Here is a 25818-nt window from a genome sequence, read left to right as displayed (position 1 = left end):
GAGTATCAGAGTGTTCCATCTCATTTCCCTTTGGGGTTGCTCTAGGTGATCTGGAAGTCTGGTTTTGAGACTTATTTATGTGTTTTCTCATTTCGACTGGGGTGGGCGTCTGTTAGCGCCTGCTCCGATTACCTCCTCTGAGCCGGGAGAGGTGGGGCAGGGGCTGGGAGCAGCAGTAGGGATGGTGACCCAAAAGCCCTTTCCTGCGGGCTGGGAGCAGCGGGAGGATGGTGGCCTGGAAGCCCCTTCCTCTGGACCAGGAGCAGTGGAATGGCAGCTCAGAAGCCCCTCCCTCTGGGCCGGGAGCAGTGGGAGGGATGGTGGCCAGGAAGCCCCTTCTTCTGGGCCAGGAGCGGTGGAACAGAACGTGGCCCAAAAGCCCTTTCCTCTGGGCTGGGAGCAGTGGGAGGCATGGTGACTGGGAAGCCCCTTCCTCTGGCCCAGGAGCAGTGGGACGGTGGCTCAGAAGCCCCTACCTCTGGGCCAGGAACAGCGGGACTCAGTACCTTGGTCTGGTGGTCCAGTGTCCTCTGCGTCTTTGTAGTATGGCACCAGGTGGCTGCTTGTCTGCAGCGGGGTAATTTGGTGTCTTCCACGCGACTTTACTTCCTATTCTTGAAGTCTTGTCTGAGGTAATGTTTTCAAGAGAGCTGTCTAATAAATTGGTGTAATGGAGGCTGGTTTGGGCTGGGGATTTAGCTCAGCGGTTCCGCTGCCTGCCTTGCAAGCACAAGGTCCTGAGCTCGATCCCCGGTACAAATCAATCAATCAATCAATCAAACAAACAAACAGGTTTTTACCTTGGGTGTGAGGTAATCTCTTCACTGTGGATCTCTCTAGGCTGGGGCAGTGTGTGAATGCCACTGTCATAGACTGGACAAAGCCATCCCCGTCTGGTGTGGTTGAGCCACACAAGAGGTCCAAGATGTGAGTGAAGTGGGGAATCTTTGCGGTCCTGCATTTCACATGAATGACTTATTTGCCAATATACTGGTCATTTGTTTACCTAGTAAATGTGAATTAATTCTTTTTGTTTGCTTGTCTTATTTTGGGGGGCAAAGATGCCTTGCTTGGTGATGGAGTATAAATTTAGCAGTGAACTAGACTAAGATATTTCTCTTGAGGGATGCAAATACGTACAAATCTAAGAGTTATTTTTTTAAAAAGGTTTATCAGGAAGCATCACAGTAATTCAGAGAAGTAGCGGAGGGTTTTACAGAAAATCTGAAAAAATGTGGATTCACTGATCCCCCAACCTTTCTCCCGTCCTGTGCTGTATGCTGCGCCCTAGCTACTGCAGAGGGGCTTCCATCAATAAAGAACAACTATAACAACAACAACAAAAAAGCTGCACGGCCCTTGTCAATCAGTCACACAGTTTAGTACAAGGAGATCAACAACAAATGAGAAAACACTATGGAGGAAACAAAGTGCAATGATAGGTGATAATTATGTTTTAAAAAATTGTTTGATTTTCAGGTTGTTTTCCACTATCCTTTATTAGTCATGTACAGAAATCACTGTGAATGCCTGTGTTTGAATGCTCTTCTCCCATTCTCTTCATAGCGTACATAAAAGGTGGGTGGATCCTTAGGAAAGCCTGGAAGATTTACAATAAGTGCTACCTGGACATCAATGCCCTTCAGGAACTGTATCAGAAGAAGCTAACTGAAGAGCCCTTGACTTCTGACGCTGCAAATGATAATCACATTGTGGCTGAAGGGGTGACTGAGGAGTCCCTAAACAGACTGAAAGGTGCTGTGAGCTTTGGATATGGCCTTTTTCACCTTTGCATATCCATGGTGCCCCCAAACCTGCTCAAAATCATCAACCTGCTGGGTTTTCCTGGAGACCGCCTACAGGGGCTTTCTTCACTGATGTATGCAAGCGAAAGTAAGGACATGAAGGCCCCTTTAGCTACGTGAGTAGCTATATTGCAATGCTTTGGTAGATAATATAGTGTTGAAAGTAAGTAAACGACAAAGACTTTAAAGGAAACTTCAGGAAAAATGCTTGGTTGGTTGACAGTGCTCTGCCTTATTTCTTAAAGCCACACCCGGGACTGCTTTCTGGGGTGGTGGTAGTGGTGTAAGCTGCTTTAGTTAGGCAACAAGGCACACTCTTTAAGGCTCACGAGTCCTGTATTATTGACAGGTAAAGTGACCTTATTGTTTACCCTCCAGTGATTTTGTAAGCAGTCTTTGACCCTTGTCACATCTGGCAAAGAACTACCATTTGTGATTTGAGCAGTTTTATCAGCTACCGGAGTTCTCTGTCTGACGTGACACCACTTGTCAGAATTTTCTAAAACGTTCTGGATATTGGAGAGAACTTCGGTGAGATGTATTTCCACTCATGTCAGTATTGAGGAATTAGGATATTGACTCTTAATCAGTTGGTTGTTATTTAAAAACCATTAATTTTTCATTTGAAAAATATTTGTGTCCCCCCAAACACATTATACTAGTCCATTAATCTTTGAATTAATGGATTTGTAGCTTGCGATCATTTCTGTTTATATCTTAATACTATTTCATGCTTATCTCCAAGAAAGAAATGAATGGAATTAATGTTAGTATGCTCTCCATAAGTGAATTGAATTTATGAGCATATTAGATACATATATTTATATGAAAATATTTGATGTGCTGGTTTTTATCTGTTCATTAAAGCAGATCTCAGTGACTCTGTTCTGTTTAGTTTTTTCTTTAATGAGGTTGAAGTAAGGAAATGTTAGCTTTTTAAACTGAGCATTCTTCAAAAACTGGAGAAAGAACCTTTAATCTGTTCCTCTCACTTATTTTAACTCAATTTAATATAATTTGCGACTGTGGGTTCTATATTTAAATTTATATTCTGAGACTTACATTCTAACTTTTGTAAACACAAGAGAAAGTCACAATTTTTTTTGCAAAAAGTAGAAGCTTTTATTATGAGGAGACAGTAAATTCACAGTGACTGTGCATTGATGTGATTACTAAAGTGTAGATTTCAGAGATTTGCGTCAGTTATATCCTAAGCAATCCATTTCCAAGGAGCAACAAAGCTAACCACTTCTGTTGCTTCTTTTCATCTGATGGGAGTATGCTGATGTATATATGTTGTGCTAAAGTGGCAGCTTTCCAAAAACTCACAAAATTAATATGAGAAACAGGCTCTGATTTTAGTTCTTTGAAGACTGCTTAGTAAGTTTTTTGGGAGGAGTGTGTATGGGAAGAGCATATAATGATGTTTTTGAGAGTGGAAGGCATCTAAGAGTATCCTGCTCAAAGTCTCTCTCCCCTGCAGACTAGCTCTCCTCTGGTATCACACTGTCGTCCGCCCATTTTTCGCCTTGGATGGCAGCGATAACAAAGCAGGCCTGGATGAAGCGAAGGAAATTCTTCTCAAAAAAGAAGCTGCTTATCCAAATTCTTCCCTCTTTATGTTTTTCAAGGGACGGATCCAGCGATTAGAGGTACAGTGCCTTCCTCTTCTTTTTAAAACAAAGCCTCTGATGATCACATCCCTGATTGCTGCTTGGGGCCCAGTATGGATGAGCCAGAATGTCACAGCCCCAGGAACATGGAGTTCTTGTGCCTTTCATTGCATCACTCCAAGGAGGGCTCTTCCAGGAAGCCAGGATGTTAGTCAGTTACCTTCTGCACAGGGCTGTGGATGAAGCAGGGGTGGATCCTCATTGGTAATGAGGCACGATTGAGGTGCTTGAAGCTAATGGCATATGAGCATTATTAAACCACTTAGGTGGAGAACACAAAATATAATTTTCTCCTCTCTGGGTTACTAATAACCTATTTCTAAATTTTGATCTTAGCCAACAATTGATTTGTGCAAAAGTCACTGCCTTAAATGTCAGGACAGCATCAGCTTGAGATAATAGCACGGTTGTCATGTTTTCAAGCGCTTCATTTGGCTGGGTGCTGTGCCAGGAGCTTTCCACACACAGCCCCAGTTGTTCCTCAGAGCTACCAAGCACGCGCTACAGTTTATGTCAAAGAAACGGGATCCCAGGCTCGAGTCAGTAACTTCTGAGCTCTCCTAGTAGCAGGCCCAGGAGCCCGTCTGCAACACCAGAACTCGCCCGGCCTCAGGGTTCTGCTGCTCCTTTCCCTGCTCACTCATGGCCATGGAGAAGAATGAAAGCAGAAGAGATCAATTATTTACACAAAGAAGGTGGCCCTTTTATTCTCCTCCTCCTCTTTGTTTCTCAACTTTCGAAAGAGATTGAGAAGCCAAGTCTGGGGCTGAGGATGGAGCTCAGTGGTAGAGCATTTGCCTAACATGTACAAGACCCTGAGTTCAATCCTGAGTACCACAAAAAAAGGTCTAGAAATAATTTTTATTATTCGCTTATGCATATTGACTTCCTCCAGGAACTTTATTCCAGTACTTATTCCACTGCCTTTCCTACCATCCTAAAAATGTACAGCTAGCCCTTCGATCCATGCATGATTTCATGTATACAAGTTGCAGTGCACTGGGGATAAAGAGATGAATATGAAAAAATCTGCACCTTAAGCAGTTTAAGTAACCCAGGCAGGCAAATATATATTAAACCAATTCAATTTGTACACTATTTTAAATATAATAATATAAGCATGTTCAAAGGGGAACATTGATGAAAACAGTTCTCAAACTCATGTCCTACCACCCGTTTCTTACACGTAATTATCAGTGAGTCCATTTGAGGTTTGAGTATCATCTGGGTTTACCAGGCACTCCACCGGAAGTCAGCTGCATCCATCTCCAGGGGCACATTTGGAGATTGGTTTTTTTCATTTTTTGCTGAAGAATGCTTTTTTCATGAGCACAAGGATGATTCGCTCTTTACTTTTCTTTTCTCTCTTTGTTTTTTTGGTACTGGGGATGGAACTCAGGACCTTGTGCTTGCCAGGCAAGCGCCGGCACTGCTGAGCTAAATCCCCGGCCTCTTTTCTTTCTTCTTTCACCTGCCTGTCTGCCTGCTTACTTGCTTCCTTCCTTCCTTCTTTCCTCCTACCCCTCCTTCCCTTCCCTTTCCCTTTTTCTTTATGCTATCTTTCTAATCATTTCTTTTTTCCTTCAGGAAAGGACTCCTTAAATCTGAAGAGCAGGGGTTTTTGTTTTGGTTTTTGTTGGGTTGTTTTTGGTACCAGGCATCAAACTCAGGACCTTGCGCTTGACAAGCGGGCAAAGTGCTGCTGAGCTAAATCCCCAGCCCTGAAGAGCACTTCTCTAATTTTAATTGTATGCATGTATATTTGAGATTATATTTTAGCAACTATAGTAATAGTTGATAATTAAAACCATATAAAAAGCTGACCAGGACTTGAATTATTTAAACCCATATCCAAGTTATTTTTTTCCATTATCTTGAAGTTGTTTTTCTTTGCATTCAAGCTCGTGAGCCTTCTGTTGTATTTCTTCATTTTTTTCTCTTCTTCATAAAAAGCATGGTTCCCCTCTATGTCATGTACAATTAGGGAAGATTAGTTTTCTCTCAAGAGCAGGTTATGGCCCTACTTGCAGGCAAAGATACTTAGGCTATTAAAGTGTTTCTATTCCCTTGGATTTGTACATGAAAAGATAAGACTGTGAAGGGTAATTGTAAATGGACCAAGGCCTCATGCTCCAGTGACCATTTCTGCAATGAAAGTTGGGTACAGGATAAGTACTTCCTTAGATTTAAACTTCTTAAAAAGCTAGCATTGTACATTTTGAGTTCCTTTGAATATCACAATATAGGTTGAGCCTCCCTAACCCTAAATCCAAAATGTTCCATAATGTGAAGTTTTTTCAGCACCAACTGGATGCCACAGGTGGAAGATTACACACCTGGCCTTATGTGACGGGTCTCAGTCACAACACAGATGCACGAAAATACTGCATACAGTGAACTTCAGGCTATGCATATAAGGTGTATATGAAACAGAGATGAACTTTGCATTTAGACTTGGGCTTCATTCCCAAGATATGTCATTATGAATGTGCATGGAGATACATAGATAGACCTGTCCATTCTGTATATCCAAATAGATGCAGCTATCTCTACACACAAATATTCCCAGTTCCAAAACTCAGAGCTCCCCTAGTCTCAGGCCTTCAGGTAAGAACACTCAGCCCATTCTAGATCCAGTGTTTGGTGGAGATTTGCCATCTGGGGCTGAGAACCTAAAATTTAAAACAGTGTGCAATACAGCAGTGTATACTAAGGACGTACACAGCACTGGGTGTCCGTTAAAATTCTCTCCCATTCTCCACTGATGAAAGAATGCTCTGCAGTATTGTGAAGCTGTTGAGCAGAAAAGTAAAAGTCAAGATTTATATTTTGTTATGCTTGCCACTGAGTTAATTTTTCATTTAAAAATGAAAATCCGTAACTTTTAGTTCAACTTTTTATCCCACAGAAAACCTTAATTTGGCATTTTTTCACCGGTTCAAGTTTCATGGCATCATGGTTTTAGTTTGTGGCTCAGTTCATTCCTATAAGGGATGGAGCGATGCTAAAAGTAAGTGAGTGTTCACTGTCATTGGGTTGGTTCTAGAATAAGAAACCTGCCACTCCCCAAAGGATACTTATGAGTACAGCTTTTAGAGGTACATAGTTCTCACTCATTGTGCCTCTTAAGGTTTGTTTCTTTGTTTGTTTGTTTTTCAGCAGTACTGGGGACTGAACCTATGACCTTTGAGCTGACCCCCTGGCCCTTTTTTTGTTTTTTATTTTGAGACAGGCTCTTGCTAAATTGCTAAGTTACCTGGGCTGGGCTGGAGCTTGTGACCCTCCTGCCTCAGCCTCCCAGAATGCTGAGATTACAGCTGTGCACTACCAGGCCCAGCTTCATTTTCTCTTAGAGAGTAGGTACTAGATGTTGGAACTCCTTCACAGTGAAGCAGCCTGCTTACATAAGTGATATTTGGTTGGAAGGAAAAGGACGTAAGATCTATTACTGCTCTTGTTTAGTAGCCACAGGGATAAGCAAAATGTGGTATTTATTCTTAGCTCATCCCAGAGGATGAAAAGATTGTAGAGCTTTCTTGAAATGATTGCTGTTATCCTTAAGGTGCTCAGACACCAGCATTTCATTACTGTTCCCTAGTAGAAGTGGAAGAAGTTACTGGAGGAGGCATCCTTCATTTGCCCTTGAGGAAGTCTGGCTGGGGAGGCTGGGGTATGACTTTCTATGACCCCTCTGAAGCCCTGACTCTATGAAGATGTGCAGAACTCCATTGGTGAATTTGCTTGCAAAAACTCCTTGCCCTTTAGGTGCCTGAGAGCCTTGTATCAACGCCTAGGGAGCACAATCTGGGGGCTGAGCTAGGTGAATCCTGTGACACTCAATTTCTTCAGTGACTCAGAAACTGCCAGGCTCTTTTTTAGTGGGAGTCCTATAAGCCTCACTTATCTGTATGTCAAGTTCTTTTCCCCTCCTTGGAAAGTTTTCTGCCATCACTTCTGTGAAAAGTTCTTTTATGTCATCTGCACTCTCTCTTGTTTCTTCATTGACTCCAATCAGTCTTATGTTATTCTTCTTTGCATCATCTAGCAGCTGCTGGATTTATTTCTTGTGGTCCCTTACAATTTTAAAGCAATTTTTCTTTTCCTGGTCACTAATTGGAATCTTATCTTCTATATGTGAAATTCTATTCTCACATTGGTTCATTCTGCTGCTCAGACTTTCAATAGAGTTTTTAATCTCCTGGAAATCTGTTTGTATCTGTTTTATGGATTCCATTTGTTTCCTATGTTGGGATTCCATCGTGTTCCTCAGATCTTCTATTTTTTTTATCTGTGTCCTCTCTAGATTTATTAATCATGTCTTGCACTGTGGGGACAATCTCTGCTGTTATCTGAGAAATTATTTCTGATTTCATTTTTCCCAGATCCTCTTTTGTTGCCAGTTCAGGGAGTCCAAGTGGTTGAGTATCAGAGTGTTCCATCTCGTTTTCCTTTGGGGGTTGCTGTAGGTGATCTGCAAGTCTAGTTTTGAGGCTTGTTTATGTGTCTTCTCATTTTGACGGTGCGGGGGGTGTGTGCTGCTGGTGCCCACGTGGCTCACCTCCTCTGCACTGGGAGCTGTGTGCTGAAGTCTGGAATATCATAGTCCATGGAGCAGATGGTACCGGCCCTCAGGGCACAGCTGTGATTTGAGTCCTGGCCGCAGGCTGCAGAATCCCTTCCTGCTTAGCAGGAGTGGCGTGGGGCCCTGTTAGCCCTGCTTCTGTTCCAGCTTCACCTGATGGGGTGAGGTCCCCCACATTCTAGAGGCCATGAACTCCACTCAGCATCCTGGCCCGGGAGGGTTCATCTCATTCCGGTAGCAAATGGGGTCAGGGTGCAGCTTAGCAGGACAGGGTGCAGCTTAGCAGGAGCACTCACCTGTCATGCGAGGGCCCTGGGTGCCATCCCCAGCACTCATTTTATCTAGTCATTCTTTCTCAAGAGAGAGTCTCGCTCTGTTATTCAGGCTGGCCTTGAACTCATTATGTAGCCCAGGCTGGCCTCCCCTGTTTTCTTGAAGTAGTACATATTTGTAAAATTTTCTCTCTGGCTTTAACAGTCTACTTTTCATTAACATATATGTATGAAGTGTGATCAAGAAAATAAGGTGAATGTTTAAAAAATGTATTACAGTGAAAGACATATTGCCATGAATCCTCAAAATATCAAAATATTCCTCCTCACTTTGAACACATTTGTCCCATTGTTCTTGCCACTTTCTGAAGCAGTTCTGGCAGTCCTCTTTCGTGAGTGTCTTTAGTTGCACTGTCGTGGCTGCCTTCATATTCTGAACTGATTGAACACATTTGCCTCTCGTGGTCATTTTGACTTTGGGGAAGAGGCATAAGTTACACAGTGCCAAATCCAGTGAATGACGTAGATGACGACACGCCATTGTTTTTCCAAGCCTGTCTTCTGTTGTGTGGCACTTGGCAGCAGCATTCACTGTAGTTATGATCACGCCTCATAAAGACACAGAAGAAGACTCTAAAACTGCTTCAGAAAGTGGCAAGAATTGTAGGACAAGTACGTTCAAAGCAAGGTGGAGTACTTTGAGGGGATTAATGGCAGTATGTCTTTTGCTGTAATAATTTTTAAAATTTAAATATTCATCATCTATTTTGATCACCCATTTGTTTGTGTGTGTGTATTTGATTCTCTGAATATGGATACTTTCACATACATCCATTATGTGATATAATGAGTCAATAATGTAGCTAATTTTTAATGTCTATCTCTAAATAAATGCCCAAATATTTGAATGACTGAAAGTAGTTATCTATAAAGTTAACAAATATAGTCTAATGGGGTTGCTTTTATGCGAAGATTTTTAGGCCTTACTTTGAACCTTTCTCCTGAACTTGAGCCCATAGTTGTGAATATACTGTGTGCTGACATTTGAAAACCTTGGATTTGAGTTTGGGGACAGCTAGAAGTCACACAGTACCAAATCTGGTGAAAAATGTGGATGAGGACACTGTAGTGTTCTTACAAGCCTCCCTTTCCATTCCATGGTCTGAACCTAGCCTCATCAGCCTGGCCTACACTGTGTATTTGTTGAACAAGTAAGAAGCAGAGGCTAGCCTTCTAAGGAGAGTCTCTAACTAGATGCAGTTATCTTTCCGTGTCCATAGGTGTCTTAAGTTACTTCTCTCTCATTGCTGAGACACAATACCCAACACCCAAAGTTAAAAGGGAAGGAAGGGGTTTATTTGGCTTACAGTTCATAGAGGTTTCAGTCCATAATCGGCTGGCTGCGAGGGTGGGATGGCAAACAGGCCTCGCAGAGGAGAAACAACATGGTGTACACAAGGTAGCAAAGGTAACAAGAGGCTTTAACAGCAAATTTCTGAGCCGGGGATTTAGCTCAGTGGTTCTGCCGCTTGTCTCGCAAACGCAAGGTCCCAAGTTTGATCTCTGGTACCAAAAAAAAAAAAACCCAGCATATTTCTGCCCTTTTTATTTTGTTCAGACTACCAGGATTAGGGCGGAGCCAAACTTATCACTCACGTGTAGTGGTTTAGTAATCACATGCCCTTGGCCCCAGCATCACACATTCCAGATTCAATTAACTCTGAAAAAGAAAGTCCCACCTCATTTGCATGAGCCTTTGGGGGGACATCTGAACGCAAACTGTAACAATGAGGGATGGATTCCAGGATTACTTGTGGATGTCAGAATCTATGGATGCCCCAGTCCCTCGTATCCATTGGTGTAGGAAATCCCTATGAGTTTTGCATATCTTCCCACATCAAGTCATCTCTAGATTACTTATAATACCTAGGACCATGTAAATGCTATGTAAATAGCTGTGGAAGTATATTGTTTCAGGAATAATGACAAGAAAAAAGCCTGTACATATGCAGTATGTACTGGTGCGATTTTGTTTCTATTATTTGCCAATTTATGTTTGATCAAATCTGTAGATGGAGAACCTGCAGGTGTGGAACATGTGGATACAGAGAGCGGGCTGTATTTAAATTCCTTGTGCTGGCTGAAGAATCAGTTGGTTTTTTTTTAAGAGTCCCACTTTTATTTCAAGGATGTGTTTTTCATAATGAGTTGAATTAGCCAGCTGTGGTGGTGCACGCCTGAAATCCCAGCACTCTGGGAGGCTGAGGCAGGAGAATCACAAGTACAAGTCCAGTCTGGGCAACTTCATTGAGACCCTATCTCAGAAAAGGGGGCGGGGATAAAATAAAATAAAAATACAATAAAATAAAATAGGGCTGGGGATGTAGCTCAGTGTGAAGGCCTTGGGTACAATCCCCATACTGCCAAACAACAACAAAGAGTTTAGTTACACCCCCACCCCCACCCCCACCCCCCCGCAAGCTTGCCTGGCAGGGCCCTTTACTGTAACTCTGACGACCCCAGGGCCACTTCGGTGGGGACAGAATGGAAGTTTGCATGTGCTACAGTGAACTTGGTCTTCCGTGTGTGTTTGCAGCACACACATGTGCGCCTTATACACAGGCAGGCACAGGAGCAGTGCTGGTCTGTCTGTGGCTTCTGTGAGTGAGCCCCCAGCAGTCTGTCAGAATGGAGCCTGCACAGTGTCTGTGGGACCGGTGCCTTCCACCTGGGAAGAGGCCCAGAAGGACCTGGTGGCTTCTGAGACCTTCCTGCACCTTGTCTGCTGCTGGCAGCTGCCGTGTTTGTTTTTCTCCGCCCACCTGCAGCTGCTCTGTTCTCCTGCCTGGCCCTTCCTGCTGAGGGAGGCGGAGTGCTGGGGGCACCCCCTCCACCCCCTGGACAGCCCCTGCAGGGGCTCCTTTGACGGTTGACCTTTCCTGCATGTCACCCTGGGGTCCCAGTTCCTCCCAGGGGCGCAGGGGCCTCTGCCCCACCTTCTGTTCCCTGCAGCAGCCGGGCCTGTGTCTGCACCTGCGCCCACCATTCTTATAGGTGTAGTCAGCTTCGGGGGGGGGGGGGGGGTTTAGAAAACCTGCTGTCTCCTCCACCGTACTTTTATTAAGATAAAATTACATTTTTCATCCGTGCCCTCCAAATAACTGGGAGATCTGTGTAACTCCTCAGCCCCTTGTTGGTTGGCAGGGACAGAAAGTGGGACGTGAATCCCTGTGGTGATTCATTTACCAGACAGAGGAAAGAGGCAAAGCCTGGGGTCCCCCGAGCAGGGATGGGGCAGGAGGCCCCGCACCAAGGACCTGGCCCTCAGGGATGAACGGGGACAGTGTTTCTCTGCCCTGGTGAAGGGCACCCCAGCCTCCTGTATTTGCATAGCACGCCCTGTCAGCATGATGTAATGTTGTTATTTATAGGACTGAGAGAAAGGCAACTGCAGGAAGAGAGATAATTCCCTGAAGGTCTGTTAATTGTAGTCTTCTCTTCCTCCATCCTATGTGGTTCTCTTAATTACCTCAAGAGCCAAAAAATAGGTACGCTGTTTATTCTTAGAAGCACAGAAAATGAGGGATTGATTTGATCTGGTGCAGGGGACATGGAGAATGTATTTTTCATCGCTTCCCAGTGAGATAAATCCATATTGTGTGGTTTAATAACTGTTCACTGAAATGAGAAGATAATAGCCCAGACTGCTAATAAGTCAAATGTGCTTGCTGTTCTTTTAACCCTATCTTGGCAGGCTGCAGGGTTGGCCAGCAAGTAGGAGGCTCATGTTGAGTTCTATCCCTAAGCTTCCTAAGTGTGGCTAAGTGAATGAGCTTTCCTTGGCCTGCATCAGCTGGAGTCCCAAGGGCAGGGGTCAAGTCCACCACCTACTACTGGGCATGCTTGTAGACATGTCGCTAAAACCAGTTTGCTATTCACCAGCATTAGCACTGAATTGCACCTCAGTGGCTTGTCACAGGATGTCTTTCTGCAGCCAAAGTTGACAAGGAGAGTCTGATTTTAAAATTCTACATCATAGCATAAGATATTAAGCAACTTTATGTAAATATGCACCCATCTGTGTTGAAATTCTAAGCTAGTTTAGTTCAAATTATTTTGTTACCTCTAATACACACACCTGAGATTTTATGCACTTTGTTTACAAGTCTTATGTTTGAATTCAGTTACATCACTTTTATAAGTAACTGACATGCAAGCAGGCTATTTAGATTTCCATTTGCTAATAATGTGATATTTTCCCTCTTGCTGCAAAATTATCATTGGGTTATTTGACTATTATTGTTTCACTGATACCAAGTACTATAATAAGTACCTTAGCGTAATTTTCTTTCTCTCCTTCTCTCTTGAGCTTCCTTGTGTTATAGCTCCACAGAAATCATTATTAGGGTCAAAGAGCATGAACAGCTGTGTTATTCTTGTTACATGATGTGAACTCATACTCAAGAAACAGTGGGCCCGAGTACAGCCACTCATTATTTTGTGCATGGTATCAGTGTCAGTATTCTGTCCCATAGTTTTATTTCTACTTATTTTTTATGGCCACAATGATGCAGATCAAAGCAGCCTAAAGATTGCTCTTAAAGAATTACTGAAAAGACACCCCAGTTCATGTATCCCAAGACTCAGAATAGCTAAGATGGCAATACTCCACTAATGGGGTTACAGCCCCTACCGGAAGCACAGCTGGGGCCCTGGGAGTGTTGCCCACCATGCTCGAGGCCCTTGGTTTGATCACCAGCACTTCCCCCCCAACCCCACCATATCACAGCTTGCTTTCTTTTTTTTTGCAGAAACTGACAAATTTGTTCTAATCCCAAGAAATCCAGAATATCCAAAATAGTTGTAAAAGAAGACAATTAGAAGACTCAGACTTCCAGTCTCAAAACTTATTGCAAAGTAGTCAGAACTGATACTGGCATAAGAATAAGCATATAGATCAGTGAGAGGCAAGAAGGAAACCTTACATTTATGGTCAGTTGATTTTGGACAAGGGCGCTGAGACAAATCAATGGGCAGAAAATAGTCTCAACAATTGATGCTGGAACAACTGAATAGTCTCACGCAGAAGTAAGACTGGGCCTTTGATTCACATTAGACACAGAATTAACTTGAAGCGGATCCTAGCCCTAAATGGAGGACCCAGGAGCCTTCCTGGTTCTTTCCTCACATGGTGGAAAGAGGACTGGAGAGCTGTCAGAGGCACCAATCCTATGGCTGCCCAAAGCTTCGGGCTCCTAACACCAGCACACTGAGGTGCAGGATTTCAACACAGGAGTTCTGGGAGACAGACATTCCGTCCATTATTAGCAAATAACACACACACACACACACACACACACACTTAAATGTGAATATAAAGATTCAGGGAGCGGGTTCTTATCAGGCTTTAGAAATAAACCTACTTTATTTTATTTATTTATTTGGTACTGGGCATCGAACTTGGGACCTTGCGCTTGCAAGGCAGGCGGCGGAACCACTGAGCTAAATCCCCAGCCCTAAACCTACTTTATTTTTAAGGAGTGGTTAACAGAATTTTTTTAACCTTTTAGAGAAAGCAAAGTGCTTAAACTGTGACATTAAACATTGGGAAGAATTCTTCTACAGCTTTGCTGTTGAGTAATGTTTTAAAGTCAGTTCTTTAGTTATTTCCTTTATTGGTTCTGTTTTAATATATATACTTATTATTACATAAATCTTAGCTTTATATTGTAGTTTTCTATTTTCAATATTTGCTGTTGTTGTTGTTGTTGTATTGATATCAGGGATCAAATACATGGCCTTTACACTTAGACTGAATATTGCTGAGTTGCTCAGGGTGACCTCAAATTTTGCAACCCTCCTGCCTCAGCTTCCCAGAATACTGAGATTACAGGCATGTGCCACCATGCCAAGTTGCACTTACTGCTTTTCAAACATATAACTGAATGCTATTTTCAAGTCTGTAAAAAAGTAGTATCTTTGATATATTAAGTCACGTCTTCTTAATTATATGATTAGCCTTTGGATTCTCATGTTGGTTTTTAGAAAGATTTGATTTCTTTATCAATTTATTTTTTAATTTTCATTTTGTTTCTAGTCTTTCTTAAATTTCTTCATCCATGTTTAATTGTACTTGATGCGTGGACACTGTTTCCCATTGCCCTTCACGGCTGTGTTTTTCATTGCTCTTATTTGTCTCTGTCTCTGTTTCCGAGTAGACTTCTCCTTAGAATCAGATTAAAAAGATGCTCTTAGGGTTTCACTGGTTTTTCTGTTATTTGAACATTGGTTTCATATATCCACCCAGTCCATGTCCCAACTCTTTGTGATTTCTTGCTTTCCTAATGATAATAAATGTGTAGTGAACTCCCACTGTGGGGGTAAGGATAATATAGAGTCTAGTTTGGGAAAATAACATTCTTCACTTTTACCTACCCCTCATTCAAATCTCTTTTGTAAAATTGTATATTTTCTCATAGCATCATATTTGAATTCCTGTTAGTTTTGCTTTAATGAATTTTTATATTTTTAAGTTTTATTTTTTAACTGATAATAAAAATTAAAATTGTACATATTTATGGGACATCGCATGATGTTTCTGTGCATGTTTTCCTTGTGTAATATTTAAATTAGGTTAGACATATCCCCTCAAACCTTTATCATTTCTTTTTCTTTGGTACTGGGGATCGAACTCGGGTCCTTGGACTTGTGGAATAGGCGGTGGAAAGACTGAGCTAAATCCCCGGCCTGCTTTATCATTTCTTTATGGTGGAAACTTTCAAAGTCCTTTCTTCTAGCTTTCTGAGATGTGCATGTATTAGCTTTCCATTGCTATGACAAAATACATTTTAAAAAATCAATGTAAAGGGGAAAGATTTCTTTTGGCTCACAGTTTCAGAGGTTTTAGTCCCTGGTCAACCAGCTCCATTGCTTCTTGCCTGTGGTGAGGCAGAAACATCATGACAGGAGGAGGAAAGCTGCTCACCTCATGGCAGCCAAAGGAAGCAGAAGGGACTAGGAAGGGGCACCAGGGACGAGATACACCTGTAAAGGGGTGCCTCATCGGGCTCTGCTTCTTCCACTGGGCCCACCTCCTGGTCACCCATTTAGCTAAGAACTCATCAGTGGGTCACATCCATGGATGAAGTTATTAGCACCCTTGTGGTCCAGACACCTGTCTAGCTCCCACCTGTGAATGCTGCTGCATTGCTGACCAAGCCCTGCCCTGTGAGCCATGGGCATGTCTCATATCCAACCTGTAACAGTAACAGTGCATCACATTGCCATTATCTCTGGTCACCCTCCTGTGCCATAGCCATAGCAGACCAGAACGTCTTACTCCTCTTTACAGTGTTGGACTCTTAATGTTCAAGCACACTGATTCCAGAAGTCCACGCATTTCTTTCCTGCCTAAGTGTGGCAGTCCTCAGTTCTCTGTAGTTTCTGGTAGACAGCTTGTTAGCACTGGGATTTTTACCTTGGCCCTTTCATCTTCTCTCTGTAATTACACACACACACATACACATACATTCATTTTTTCATTTATTCTTCTCATGAATTCTGCCTACATTTAACTATTTTTGTGTTTACTAGTTACTTAAAACACCATAAAATAACATGTGCCTGTGTTTCACGAACTACAGACTTCTTCAGACTTGACAATTCTCAGTAGCAGATGTGCGTTAGAACTGCAAACAGAGCAGGATGCATCTTCTTCATGGCCACAGCCACAGGGACGACTGCATCCTGTGGTTTGTCCTGCAGCCTTACCTCCTTGCTGGTGCTTAAGCCAATAGAATTAACAGACAGACACCAGCATTATTTTAATGCCACAGACTGGCTCCTAACTGAGGTCTTCATGAGCTTTTTCATCATCTAGTGGTAAATACAATTTGGAGAGGGTACCAGGGTGTAAACTGCTGGCTTGGGGAGCAGAATTTGGCATTATGGATTCTGGGGAGCCTGGAACTTGATGTCCTTTTGGCACTATGGTTTGGGCCAAGTCTCCAAGAGAACTTGGCCTGGTCTCTGTTTCCACTTTTTTTGTTTTTCAGCTCTAGAGACAGAATCTTTTACTGGGCGGCTGCATCATGCAGTGATCCTCTCAGCCCAGCTTTGCTAAGGAAAAAAATTTTTTGGTATGGGGGACTGAACCCCAGGTCCTTTGCACTGGTATATATACCATGCACTTTTTCAAAAAACTTTTGAAACAGGATCTCACTAAGTTGCCCAGGCTGGCCTCAAACTTGTGATCCTCCTGCCTCAGCCTCCCAGAGTGCTTGAATTGTAGACATTCACCCCTATGACTCACACTAATAAAAATCTTTGATTAAAACAAAAGGTAACATCATTAGAACCCAAGCCTAATGCACTGGTGCTGATAATTATTCAAACTTTTTATGTCTTCATATTTGTTCTTTAAGATCTTTACTTTCAGAATGTTTGGAAAAGATATTAACGTGGGAATTCCTAAGTAAGAATAGCTTAACTTTTTTAAAATTGTGCGGAAAATGTTACCTAGTCACTATCCCTCAGTGTTTCATTTTTCCTTGTCACCTGTCTCTCCAAATACACACAAGTGTTTGTTTTGGATTTTCCGTGTTCCCACCGGCCTGAGCCACTGGTGGTGCATGCATGACTGTCCCCTCAGGTGGCTGGACCACTTGTCCTGTGCTGCTCGAGGGGACGGTCACGCGTGTACCACCAGTGGCTCAAGCCAACAGGAGCACAACACTTTCAAATCAGAGCTGCCTGGCAGCGAGACATCCAAGTTACAGCCCCACCGTGAATGTATTAAGGCGAGAATACAGAATTTTACATTTAGGTAGGACTGACCACAAACAGCTTGTGTTTATGCCTCCTAGACAAAATCTGTAGTTTCTCCTGGTGAGTTTGAAACAATTGGTGGAAACTTAATTACCACTTACTGCTAGGGTTTATTCTGAATGTTGAGAAACAATATTGTGAATTATTTCCCAGAACTATTAACAGGTGACATGCACTTATTTTTCAAGACAAAGTACCTTTCTTTCCTGAGAACATTTTATTTATATAAATTTATATATTTCAACGTCCCCTAAGAGTCTAAACAACTTATTTCGTGAGATCTATGGTGTGTTGGTTAGAAAGTTGGCCCTGGAATTTGGAAGTATTGACTAAATTTTACTATTCTTTGTTATACTTGATACCTGTTAAGAAAAAATATGTAGTGATTTAAACATTTCAAATTAATTTTTTCAGTTGAAAGATTTGGTTTCGAAAAATGAGCTAGACATTTACATAGTTCTAGAGTACAGAAAATAGGGCAATATTTTCAGCTGGTTCTACAAGCATGGCACGATCCTGTTACCAAAGTGCTAGGCAAAAATATGTAGGCCTTCATTCTGGATATGGCAACACAGTATTAGCAAATCAAATCCAAAAATGTAACTTTTGGTTTTGTATTTGTGGTCCTGGGGATTGAACCCAGGGCCTCACACATTAGGCAATTGCTCCACCACTGACCTATATCCCCAGTCCTTGAGGCAGGGTCTCACTATGTTGCCCAGGCTGGACTTGAACTTGGAGTCCTCCTGCCTCAGCCTCCTGGGTATCTGGGATTACAGGTGAACCACCATGCTTGGTCCAACACTGTATTTTTAAATGCTATATTACAACCTAGTAGGGCTTTTTTTCAGCAGTCACTAACCTTTTTGGCATGAGGGACCAGTTTCATAGAAGATAATTTTTCCACAGACCCAGGGAAGGGGATGATTTTGTGATAATTCAAGCACATTTCATTTATTGTGTGCTTTGTTTCTATTATTATTATTGCTTGTAATATGATAATTATGCAATTCACCATAATGCAGAATCAACCCCTGAGCTTGTTTTCCTGCACATAGATAGTCCTACCTGGGATTCATCAGAGACAGTGACACCCAAAGTGTGTTGCTTATGTCCAGTCTGCTCTGTACTCTTGTTTTGGTGGCTGTCACTCCAACCAAAATGGAAGCAGGCTTCTCAGTGCTTTTGTGGCAGTCAAGATATTTTGCCTTGACTTTCATCCAGAATTTATGGAAATTTGAAGTTGTCTCAAACATACTTTTAAAGCCACTGTCATTTGTGACCTCAAGCAATTGATTCTCTTCTAGGATAAAGTTGATTCACCTGGCCGATTCACAAAGGGGTCACAGATCCATTTTTCCCATTTCAGGGGTCTTTTGTGGGTGGGAAGTAATGGTCAAACTCTTTTGCAAACCCAAGATAGGTGATCAGGCACCAGTGGAGAGAAAGAAGGCCCTGGCTCAGTCTCTTTCAGAATCTCTACTAATGTTTGAACCATGTCAAAAATCCTGATGTTTACTTGTCTGCCCCATAATTCCAGTTTTTCAGCCACTCTACCTGCCAACTTGAACGCAGTTGTCGTTCTCTCCTAAAGTGACAGATTGAGTTCCTTGAACAGGTGGAATATATCACATGAGTAAGCAGGTTTTGCAAGCCCTTCTGTGTCACTGCCAGTGGTGAATTTTTCTAGAAGAAATCTCTAGAGTGGCCTTCATAACTCAAAAACTCAGGCCAGTGATCAACCTTTAGATAGTTCACTTCTGTGTATAAGAGAAGACGTGCTCGCAAGTCCCAAGGTCCTGAGTTCAATCCCTGGTACCGAGAAAGAGAAGATGTGTGTAGTTGATAATTTTAATCACATCTTGTAGAAACTTGTTAAATTCAGGTGACATTTTTTGGTTAGCCAGCATTTTTCTATGGATGACACAGTGCATTCAGAAGCAGCGTCTTTGACCCAAGTAGTGAAAACAGGAAGCCGTCCAGTCACGCCAGCTGCTCCATCCTTATGTATACCAACACAAAATGACGTTCAGTTCTTCTAACATGTAATCATTCAAAGACTTGAACAGCTCTGTAGCTGTGGTGCTGGTTGGAAACAAAAGTACATTACTGTATCCTTACACACATCCTCCTGAAAAAATCACCTAGCAGCAAGCATTGTTCCTTGTTGTCAGCATTAGTAGACTCATTGACCTGAATTGCATACCACAGTGCCTCAGTCCTCTGGACCAGTTGTGCCTGAATATCTTCTGTTGTTCCATCAGTTCATCTAGGCATGGTGCTAACAGAGGGACACGTGCCATTTTTGAACTGTCGTCTCCCCTAAAAGCTTAGGAGCACATGTGCTTAGGAGCAGGGAGGATCCCCTCTTGATCAATAGTCAAAGACTTTTGAGCTTTAGCAGTGTGGCTAGCCTCTAAGCATGATGCTCTCAGTGCACACGCATTTGATGGAGCGTGGCCTTCAGTAATTGTTTCTATTCTTCACACTCACTTTTTTTTTAACTTCGAAGACTTGTCTTTTCATGCAGAAAATTTGGTCTCCATGTGGTAAAGCAGTTTTGAAGATTTTGAAGATTCCTGGCTTTGTTGGGTAGCAGGTCGCCACATATTATACTGAGCAGTCTTGGAGAATGTGAATTCTGCAGTGAACCTGCAATTTTAGTAGAACTCTTGGTACTTTCTTTTAAATGTGGCTTTCTTTTTCTTGGCAGTGTAGATATAGCTGCTGTCTCATCATTAGGTCTCCACTCCTTTTCAAAGAAACTCTCCCGTGATGTTTGTTTTCTACTCATTTTGGTGAGGGTTTGCTGTGGTCTATCTAACTCTCACTGAGACAAGTGCAGCATACAGGAAAGAGGCACAGGCAGAAGAGGTAAATAAAATCATGGGTGGGCCACATGCAGATGACATAAGTGTTGGATTCCGATGTAAACCCTGCCACCAGATGCAGCTTAAGTGTCACTCATTACTCAATCATTGTTTGTCCTCCAGAAATGTGTTCCTATTATTTCTGGTGTTAAGGAAGTGATAAAGCTATATAATCCATGCATTATATTTAATGAAAGGCACTACCCAATCCATCTACTTTTTTTTAAAAAAAGACAAAACTATTAGCAAGTTTTAAATAAAAAGTAAAATTTCTTCTTTTGGTCAAAAATGGCATCCACAAGCCAGGCGTGGTGACACACTCCTGTAATCCCTGCGCTCAGGAGGCTGAGGCAGGAGGATTGCTGTGAATTTGAGGCCAGCCTGGGCTACATAGTGAGTTGAAAGCCAGCCTGAATTACATGGCAAGACCTTGTCTCAAAAAATTGGAAAAAGGGGCTGGGGATTTAGCTCAGTGGTTTTGCCGCCTGCCTTGCAAGCACAAGGACCTGAGTTTGATCCCCGGTACAAAAAAAAAAGGAGAAAAAATGGCATCAACAAAACAGGTAGAAGCAGTGTGAAGAGGCAACCCACAATGTGGGAAAAAATCTTCACCTGCTCTTCCTCAGACAAAGGTCTACTATCTCTAATCTATAAAGAACTTAAAAAGATCAGACCTCCCAAATTTAAAGACCCAATCCGAAAATTGGCATCTGAAATGAACAGACATTTCTCAGACAAAGAAGTAGAAATAGCAAATAAATACATGAAAAAATGTTCAACATCACTGGTCATTCGAGAGATGCAAATGAAAAGGACTCTGAGATTCCACTTCACTCCAGAAAGAATGGCTGCTATCATGAAATCCACCAATAACAAATGCTGGCGGGGCTGTGGGGAAAGAGGAACCCTGCTCCACTGCTGGTGGGAGTGTAGACTGGTGCAAGCACTGTGGAAATCAGTATGGAGAGACCTCAAAGAACTAGGACTGGAAGTCCCATTCGACCCCACTATTCCCCTGCTGGGGATCTTCCCCAAAGAATTAAAAGAATCATACCACAGTGATATATGTGCACCCATGTTCATAGCAGCACAGTTTGTAATAGCTAAAACTTGGAAACAGCCCAAATGCCCATCAACTGGAGACTGGATAAAGAAAATGTGGTTTTTTTATAAAATGGAGTACTACTCGGCCATAAAAAATGAGGAATTAGAGACATTTATAGCTAAGTGGATGCACATTGAGGCGATACTCTTTAAGTGAAATAAATAGGACACACATGTATAAAGACCGAATAGTTCTCTGGTGTGAGAAACTGAAAGTGTAAATAAGGACTAAATGTATAATAGGTCATGTGAAATAGGAAGAAAAGGGGCAAAGGGGAAGGAAGTGGGAGGGCTAGGGGAAAGGATAGAAGGGAATGGGATTAATATGAGAAAATGGAAAAATAGGAACAAAATCCTTGTAAATAGGGAGGACTGGAGGGGTTGAAGGGAGGGCTGGGCAAGGGTGAAAAATAAGAACCAAGAGAGACTATGTAAAGGTGCAAATTTCCAATGATGAATGTCATTGTATTGTATACCTAAAATGTACCAATGATTAGAATGAATAATCGATAATGCAAAACAGGAAGAAAAGGTCCAAAGGGGTAGGGGTAGTGGGAGGGGCAGGGGAAAGGAAAGAAGGGAAAGGAAAAATGATGAGAAATGGAAAAAATGGAAATAAAGTCTTTGTAACTAGGGAAGGGTGGAGGGGGTGAAGGGAGGGCTAGGAATGGGGAAAAAATAAGAACCAAGATGCATCATGTAAAGGTACAGTTCCCAATGAGAAATGTAATTGTGTTGTATACCTACAATGTACCAATAAAAGAATTTAATAAAAATTTAAAAAAAAACAGGTAGAAGATTTATTTTTTAGTGCAGTGTTAGAAATATCATAGTAAAAAGAGGGAGAAGCTGGACGTGGTGGTGCTTGCCTGTACTCCCAGTATGCTGAGAGGCTGAAGCAGGAGGATTACAAGTTCCAGCCCAGCCTGGGCAAGTTAGTGACTTAGCAAGATCCTGTCTTAAAATTAAAAATAAAGGCCGGGGATTTAGCTCAGTGGTTTTGCCGCCTGCTGCGCAAGCGCAAGGACCTGAGTTCGATCTCTGGTACCAAAAAAAAATTTTTTTTAATTAAAAAATGATCAGGGAAAGTAGCTCAGTGCAGAGGTCCTGGGTTCAACCCCCAGTACTGGGGGAAAAAACCAGAGAAAGCCAGGGTGTGTGTGGGATTTATCATGATCCCATATTTTAACTGGTGTGCCTAGACAGTGTGCAGACAAGTCCAGTATAGAAGATGAGCAACCTTGTCATGATTTGCCAATGCTTTGCATGTATCCATGTAAAATCCAAGAGGAAAAAATGTTCCAATTATGCGAATTCCTAAGAGTATAACAATGTGACACACACCAAAGCAATTTGGAAATATCCAGTGTTTTCATACATACTAGAAACACTCAGAACAAAATGGAGCAGCAAATCCCTTTTACTGTTGCTACATGTGTTAGAAAATGCCCAGGAGCACACCTGTTGGAAAGGAAGGCTTGAATAACTGGAAAAACACGCTGTGTCCCAGTTGTCACAATGCAGTGGCTGCAGGGTATGTTGACTTTAATTTGGCAAAGACATACACCCTTTGTTCTTCCAGGCTTTCTAAGCAAGTGAAGCAGGCTGACATTTTTGTTAGTCTACCTGTGAAGAAACAGAAGCTTCACGTAGTTTTTATGACATGGTTCCTCGGTGCATAATTCAGGAGACAGAAGCAGTGTGGTACGAACCCATAGTGGATGTTTCATACTAGCTCATTTTCTGTATTCTCTTCAGACCAGCATATGTGTATTTCTTTTAAAAATTCACCAGAATCAGGTATCCATTGAGAATGCAGTGGATATTTTTAACTTGTAGCCATAAAAACTCTCATAGAGTCTCATGTGTTTTAAGTTATTTTGGTGAAAACAAGGGAAAGCATATTTCCACTGCTTTAATTAATTGTTGCTCATTATAATTCCTCAAGGAGTGATCAGGATGGAATTTTGTAGTTATGCCAGCTCTTGGGAAAATGTCATCAAGTTCTGTGATAGTCTTTGTGCTTTCAAGTTCTGTTAGTTCCTTTAACAGAAAGAGCGTGGCACTTTCTTCACAGTTTAATCTTTAACAAAAAATAAACTGTATTCTTTTTCTAAGACTGTGCCACATATTGTCACAAACTGGCTGGCCTAAAACAACAGACACACAGTCTGGAGGCTAGAAATCCAAAATTTGTTTCCTTGGGTAGAGGATCCAACTTGACATAACAATGGCCATCTTGGTTTTTAAACTGCCATCCACAGCCGGGTGGTGCACGCCTGTAGTCCCAGCACTCAGGAGGCTGAGGCAGGAGGATTGCTATGAGTTCGAGGCCAGTCTGGGTACATAGTGAGCTCAAGGCCAGCCTGAACTACACAGTGAGACCCTGTCTCAAAAAAAAAAAAAATTAAACTGCCCTCTTAACTACCAGCTGACCCTGGCTCATATTCCAAACCTATAGGATAAATAAAGCCTAAGAGCATTTCTTAACTGATGTTAATGGTTTTTCAAAAGACCCAAGCATATTCCCTTGACTACCAGGTCGCCTTTGTCTAATGTAGCATATAAACCCCTTCATCCTGCCTTGGAGTGTGGGGGTCCCCCTGCCTTCTTGCTGAAGACATGTCTCAGCCTATAAATCCCCAATAAATTACATTTGGGCAATCCTGGGTTTGCTCGCCTCTTTCTTTGGTGTATAGAACTTTCCACTTTGGGTGGCAGAAGGTTTGGGAGGTAACTGGGTTTTCCCAGACACTGGGCCAAACAAAATCAAGGTGTCTGCAGGGCCTCCCTTCCTCTGGAGGCCGAGGGAGAATCTGTCCCTCACCTCTTCCACATCTGGCGGTTACCAGCTTTCCTGGCTTGTGGTCAGATCACTGCAGTCTCTGCACCTGGCCGCAGTGCCACTCCCCTTTCATGTGTCGAGCTCCCCTTAGAACCCTTTTATAAGGCTGCAGATGACTCCCACCCACGTAATCCAAGGAGATCCCCTTCAAGACCATTAACTACATCTGCAAGAAAGCATGCTTTGCAGGAACCACAGCAAATCTGAGTGCTGGTCAATCCCTGGCTTATTGATCTGGACCAATTGCTTAACCTGTTTGAGCTTCACTTCCACTGAAAATGGAACTAACCGTGCCTGTCTCAGAGGGTTTTTTGAAAGGGTTAAGAGAAATGATGTTGCCTCAGGTATTCCTTCTTAGTTTCCTTTTTCCTGCACTCAAAACCTTGCTTTGACTCTCTTTGTATTTCAGAGCCTCATCTCTGCGTGTTGTGGTTTATGCAGTAATGCTTACTGGGTACTTTTCTGTCCTCTGAAGGGCAGTGTGGCATTGCTTTGTCATGCATTGAACTCGAAGCTGGGGACGACAGCTCGGTGATGATGGCCCATCCAGAAGTATCCTGCGTAGGGAAGCCAGGTGTCATTCACTTAGCAAATAGGAGAAGCGTGTGAGGCAGAACCTCAGTGCATGCTTCCTGTGCACAGATAGGTTGTGTGGAGTGCAGAGATGAGGGAGGGAAAGAGCTGTCCATGCGGACCGGGAAAAGTACCGAGGGTGTAGTGAATTCAGGCGTCTGCACGCATGCGCACGTGTGCTCAGAAAAGAATTTTTTTAGCACATTGGTATTTGGGGTGTGTGTGTGTATTAATCAGTGTGCCTGGCTTCAGAGTGGTGGCCCCGTCACGCATCCCTGGGAGGTCCCCCCACTGCTCATGAAGCTGATGTGAGCGAGTTAGTGGTGTGGGTCTCAGGCCAACATTCGGGTGGTGACAGGATCCGAGGGCGGCACAGTGAAGCTCCCTGAGCACACAGTGGCCTTGTGCTCTAGGACATAGACCCGCACCGACCTGGCCGAGGCCTTGGTCAATGAGTCATCGGCTTACGGTGTTCCTGAGTCACCGCTGTCCCCAGGTCACCGGCTGAGTCATCTTACCGAGCTGCTTCTCTGCTCGTGCCGGGACGGCCTGTAGAGCCATGAGGAGGGAGTGGCCCTGGGCAAGGAGGGGTGCGGGTGAAGCCCCCAGCCTGGTGGGTTCAGGGCAAGGAGAGCAGCTGGCTGGCCCGGAGCAGGGAGGGAAGGCTGTCAGGTGTCCCCGTGAGCTCTGACGTGTTAGACACGTGCTGTTGAACGCCTAGCCGATGCCTGTCCAGGAGTCAGCAGACCCCTTTTTAGGTGCTCTTGTCAGGTGCTTGTGGCATCGGGCTGGCACACTTATTTATGGGATTCTTCTTTAGCGCCCACTAGTAATACAAAATAATGACACTCATTTGAGTATATCAGTACACACATACGTGTTCTGGTTATTTTCGTACCCTTTATCTCCTCTGTCTTTGCTCCCCTGACCCCTTTCTGCGCCTCTAAGTTTCCTTCTAGTTTCTAGTTTCCTGTCATCTTCCTTTTATTTTTTAGATTGCTCAAATAAGGGAAAACATGCAATATGTAACTTTCTGAGTCTGGCTTATTTTGCACCCATAGTGGCCTCCGGTTCCATCCATTTTCCTACGAAGAACAGGATTTTGTTCATCCTGTGGCTGAGTAGTACTCCACTGTGTATATGTGCTGCATTGTTTTAATCATTGATCAGCTGATGGGCATCGAGGCAGTTTCTAGAACTTAGCTATTGTCAATTGCATTGGGTGGCAGACTTTGAAAGAAATCTTTAGTGGAAAGAAAAACTGAATA

The 25818-nt window shown here is 42.9% G+C and overlaps 1 protein-coding gene across 1 annotated transcript in view; it reads left to right on the top strand.

Moving 5' to 3' along the window:
• Window positions 1–25818, top strand: part of Ttc39c (tetratricopeptide repeat domain 39C) — a 102618-nt gene that overhangs the window by 56837 nt on the left and 19963 nt on the right. Inside the window, exons 5-6 of the mRNA XM_004853149.3 lie at window positions 1567–1921; window positions 3289–3457. Coding sequence (XP_004853206.1) covers window positions 1567–1921; window positions 3289–3457 — 524 coding nt within the window. The remainder of the gene's footprint in view (window positions 1–1566; window positions 1922–3288; window positions 3458–25818) is intronic.

Source organism: Heterocephalus glaber, unplaced genomic scaffold (genome assembly GCF_053883595.1).
Source record: "Heterocephalus glaber isolate CG9 unplaced genomic scaffold, H.glaber_assembly_v1.0 deba00000331, whole genome shotgun sequence".
NCBI lineage: Eukaryota > Metazoa > Chordata > Mammalia > Rodentia > Bathyergidae > Heterocephalus > Heterocephalus glaber.
This window is presented reverse-complemented; position numbering and strand designations above follow the sequence as displayed.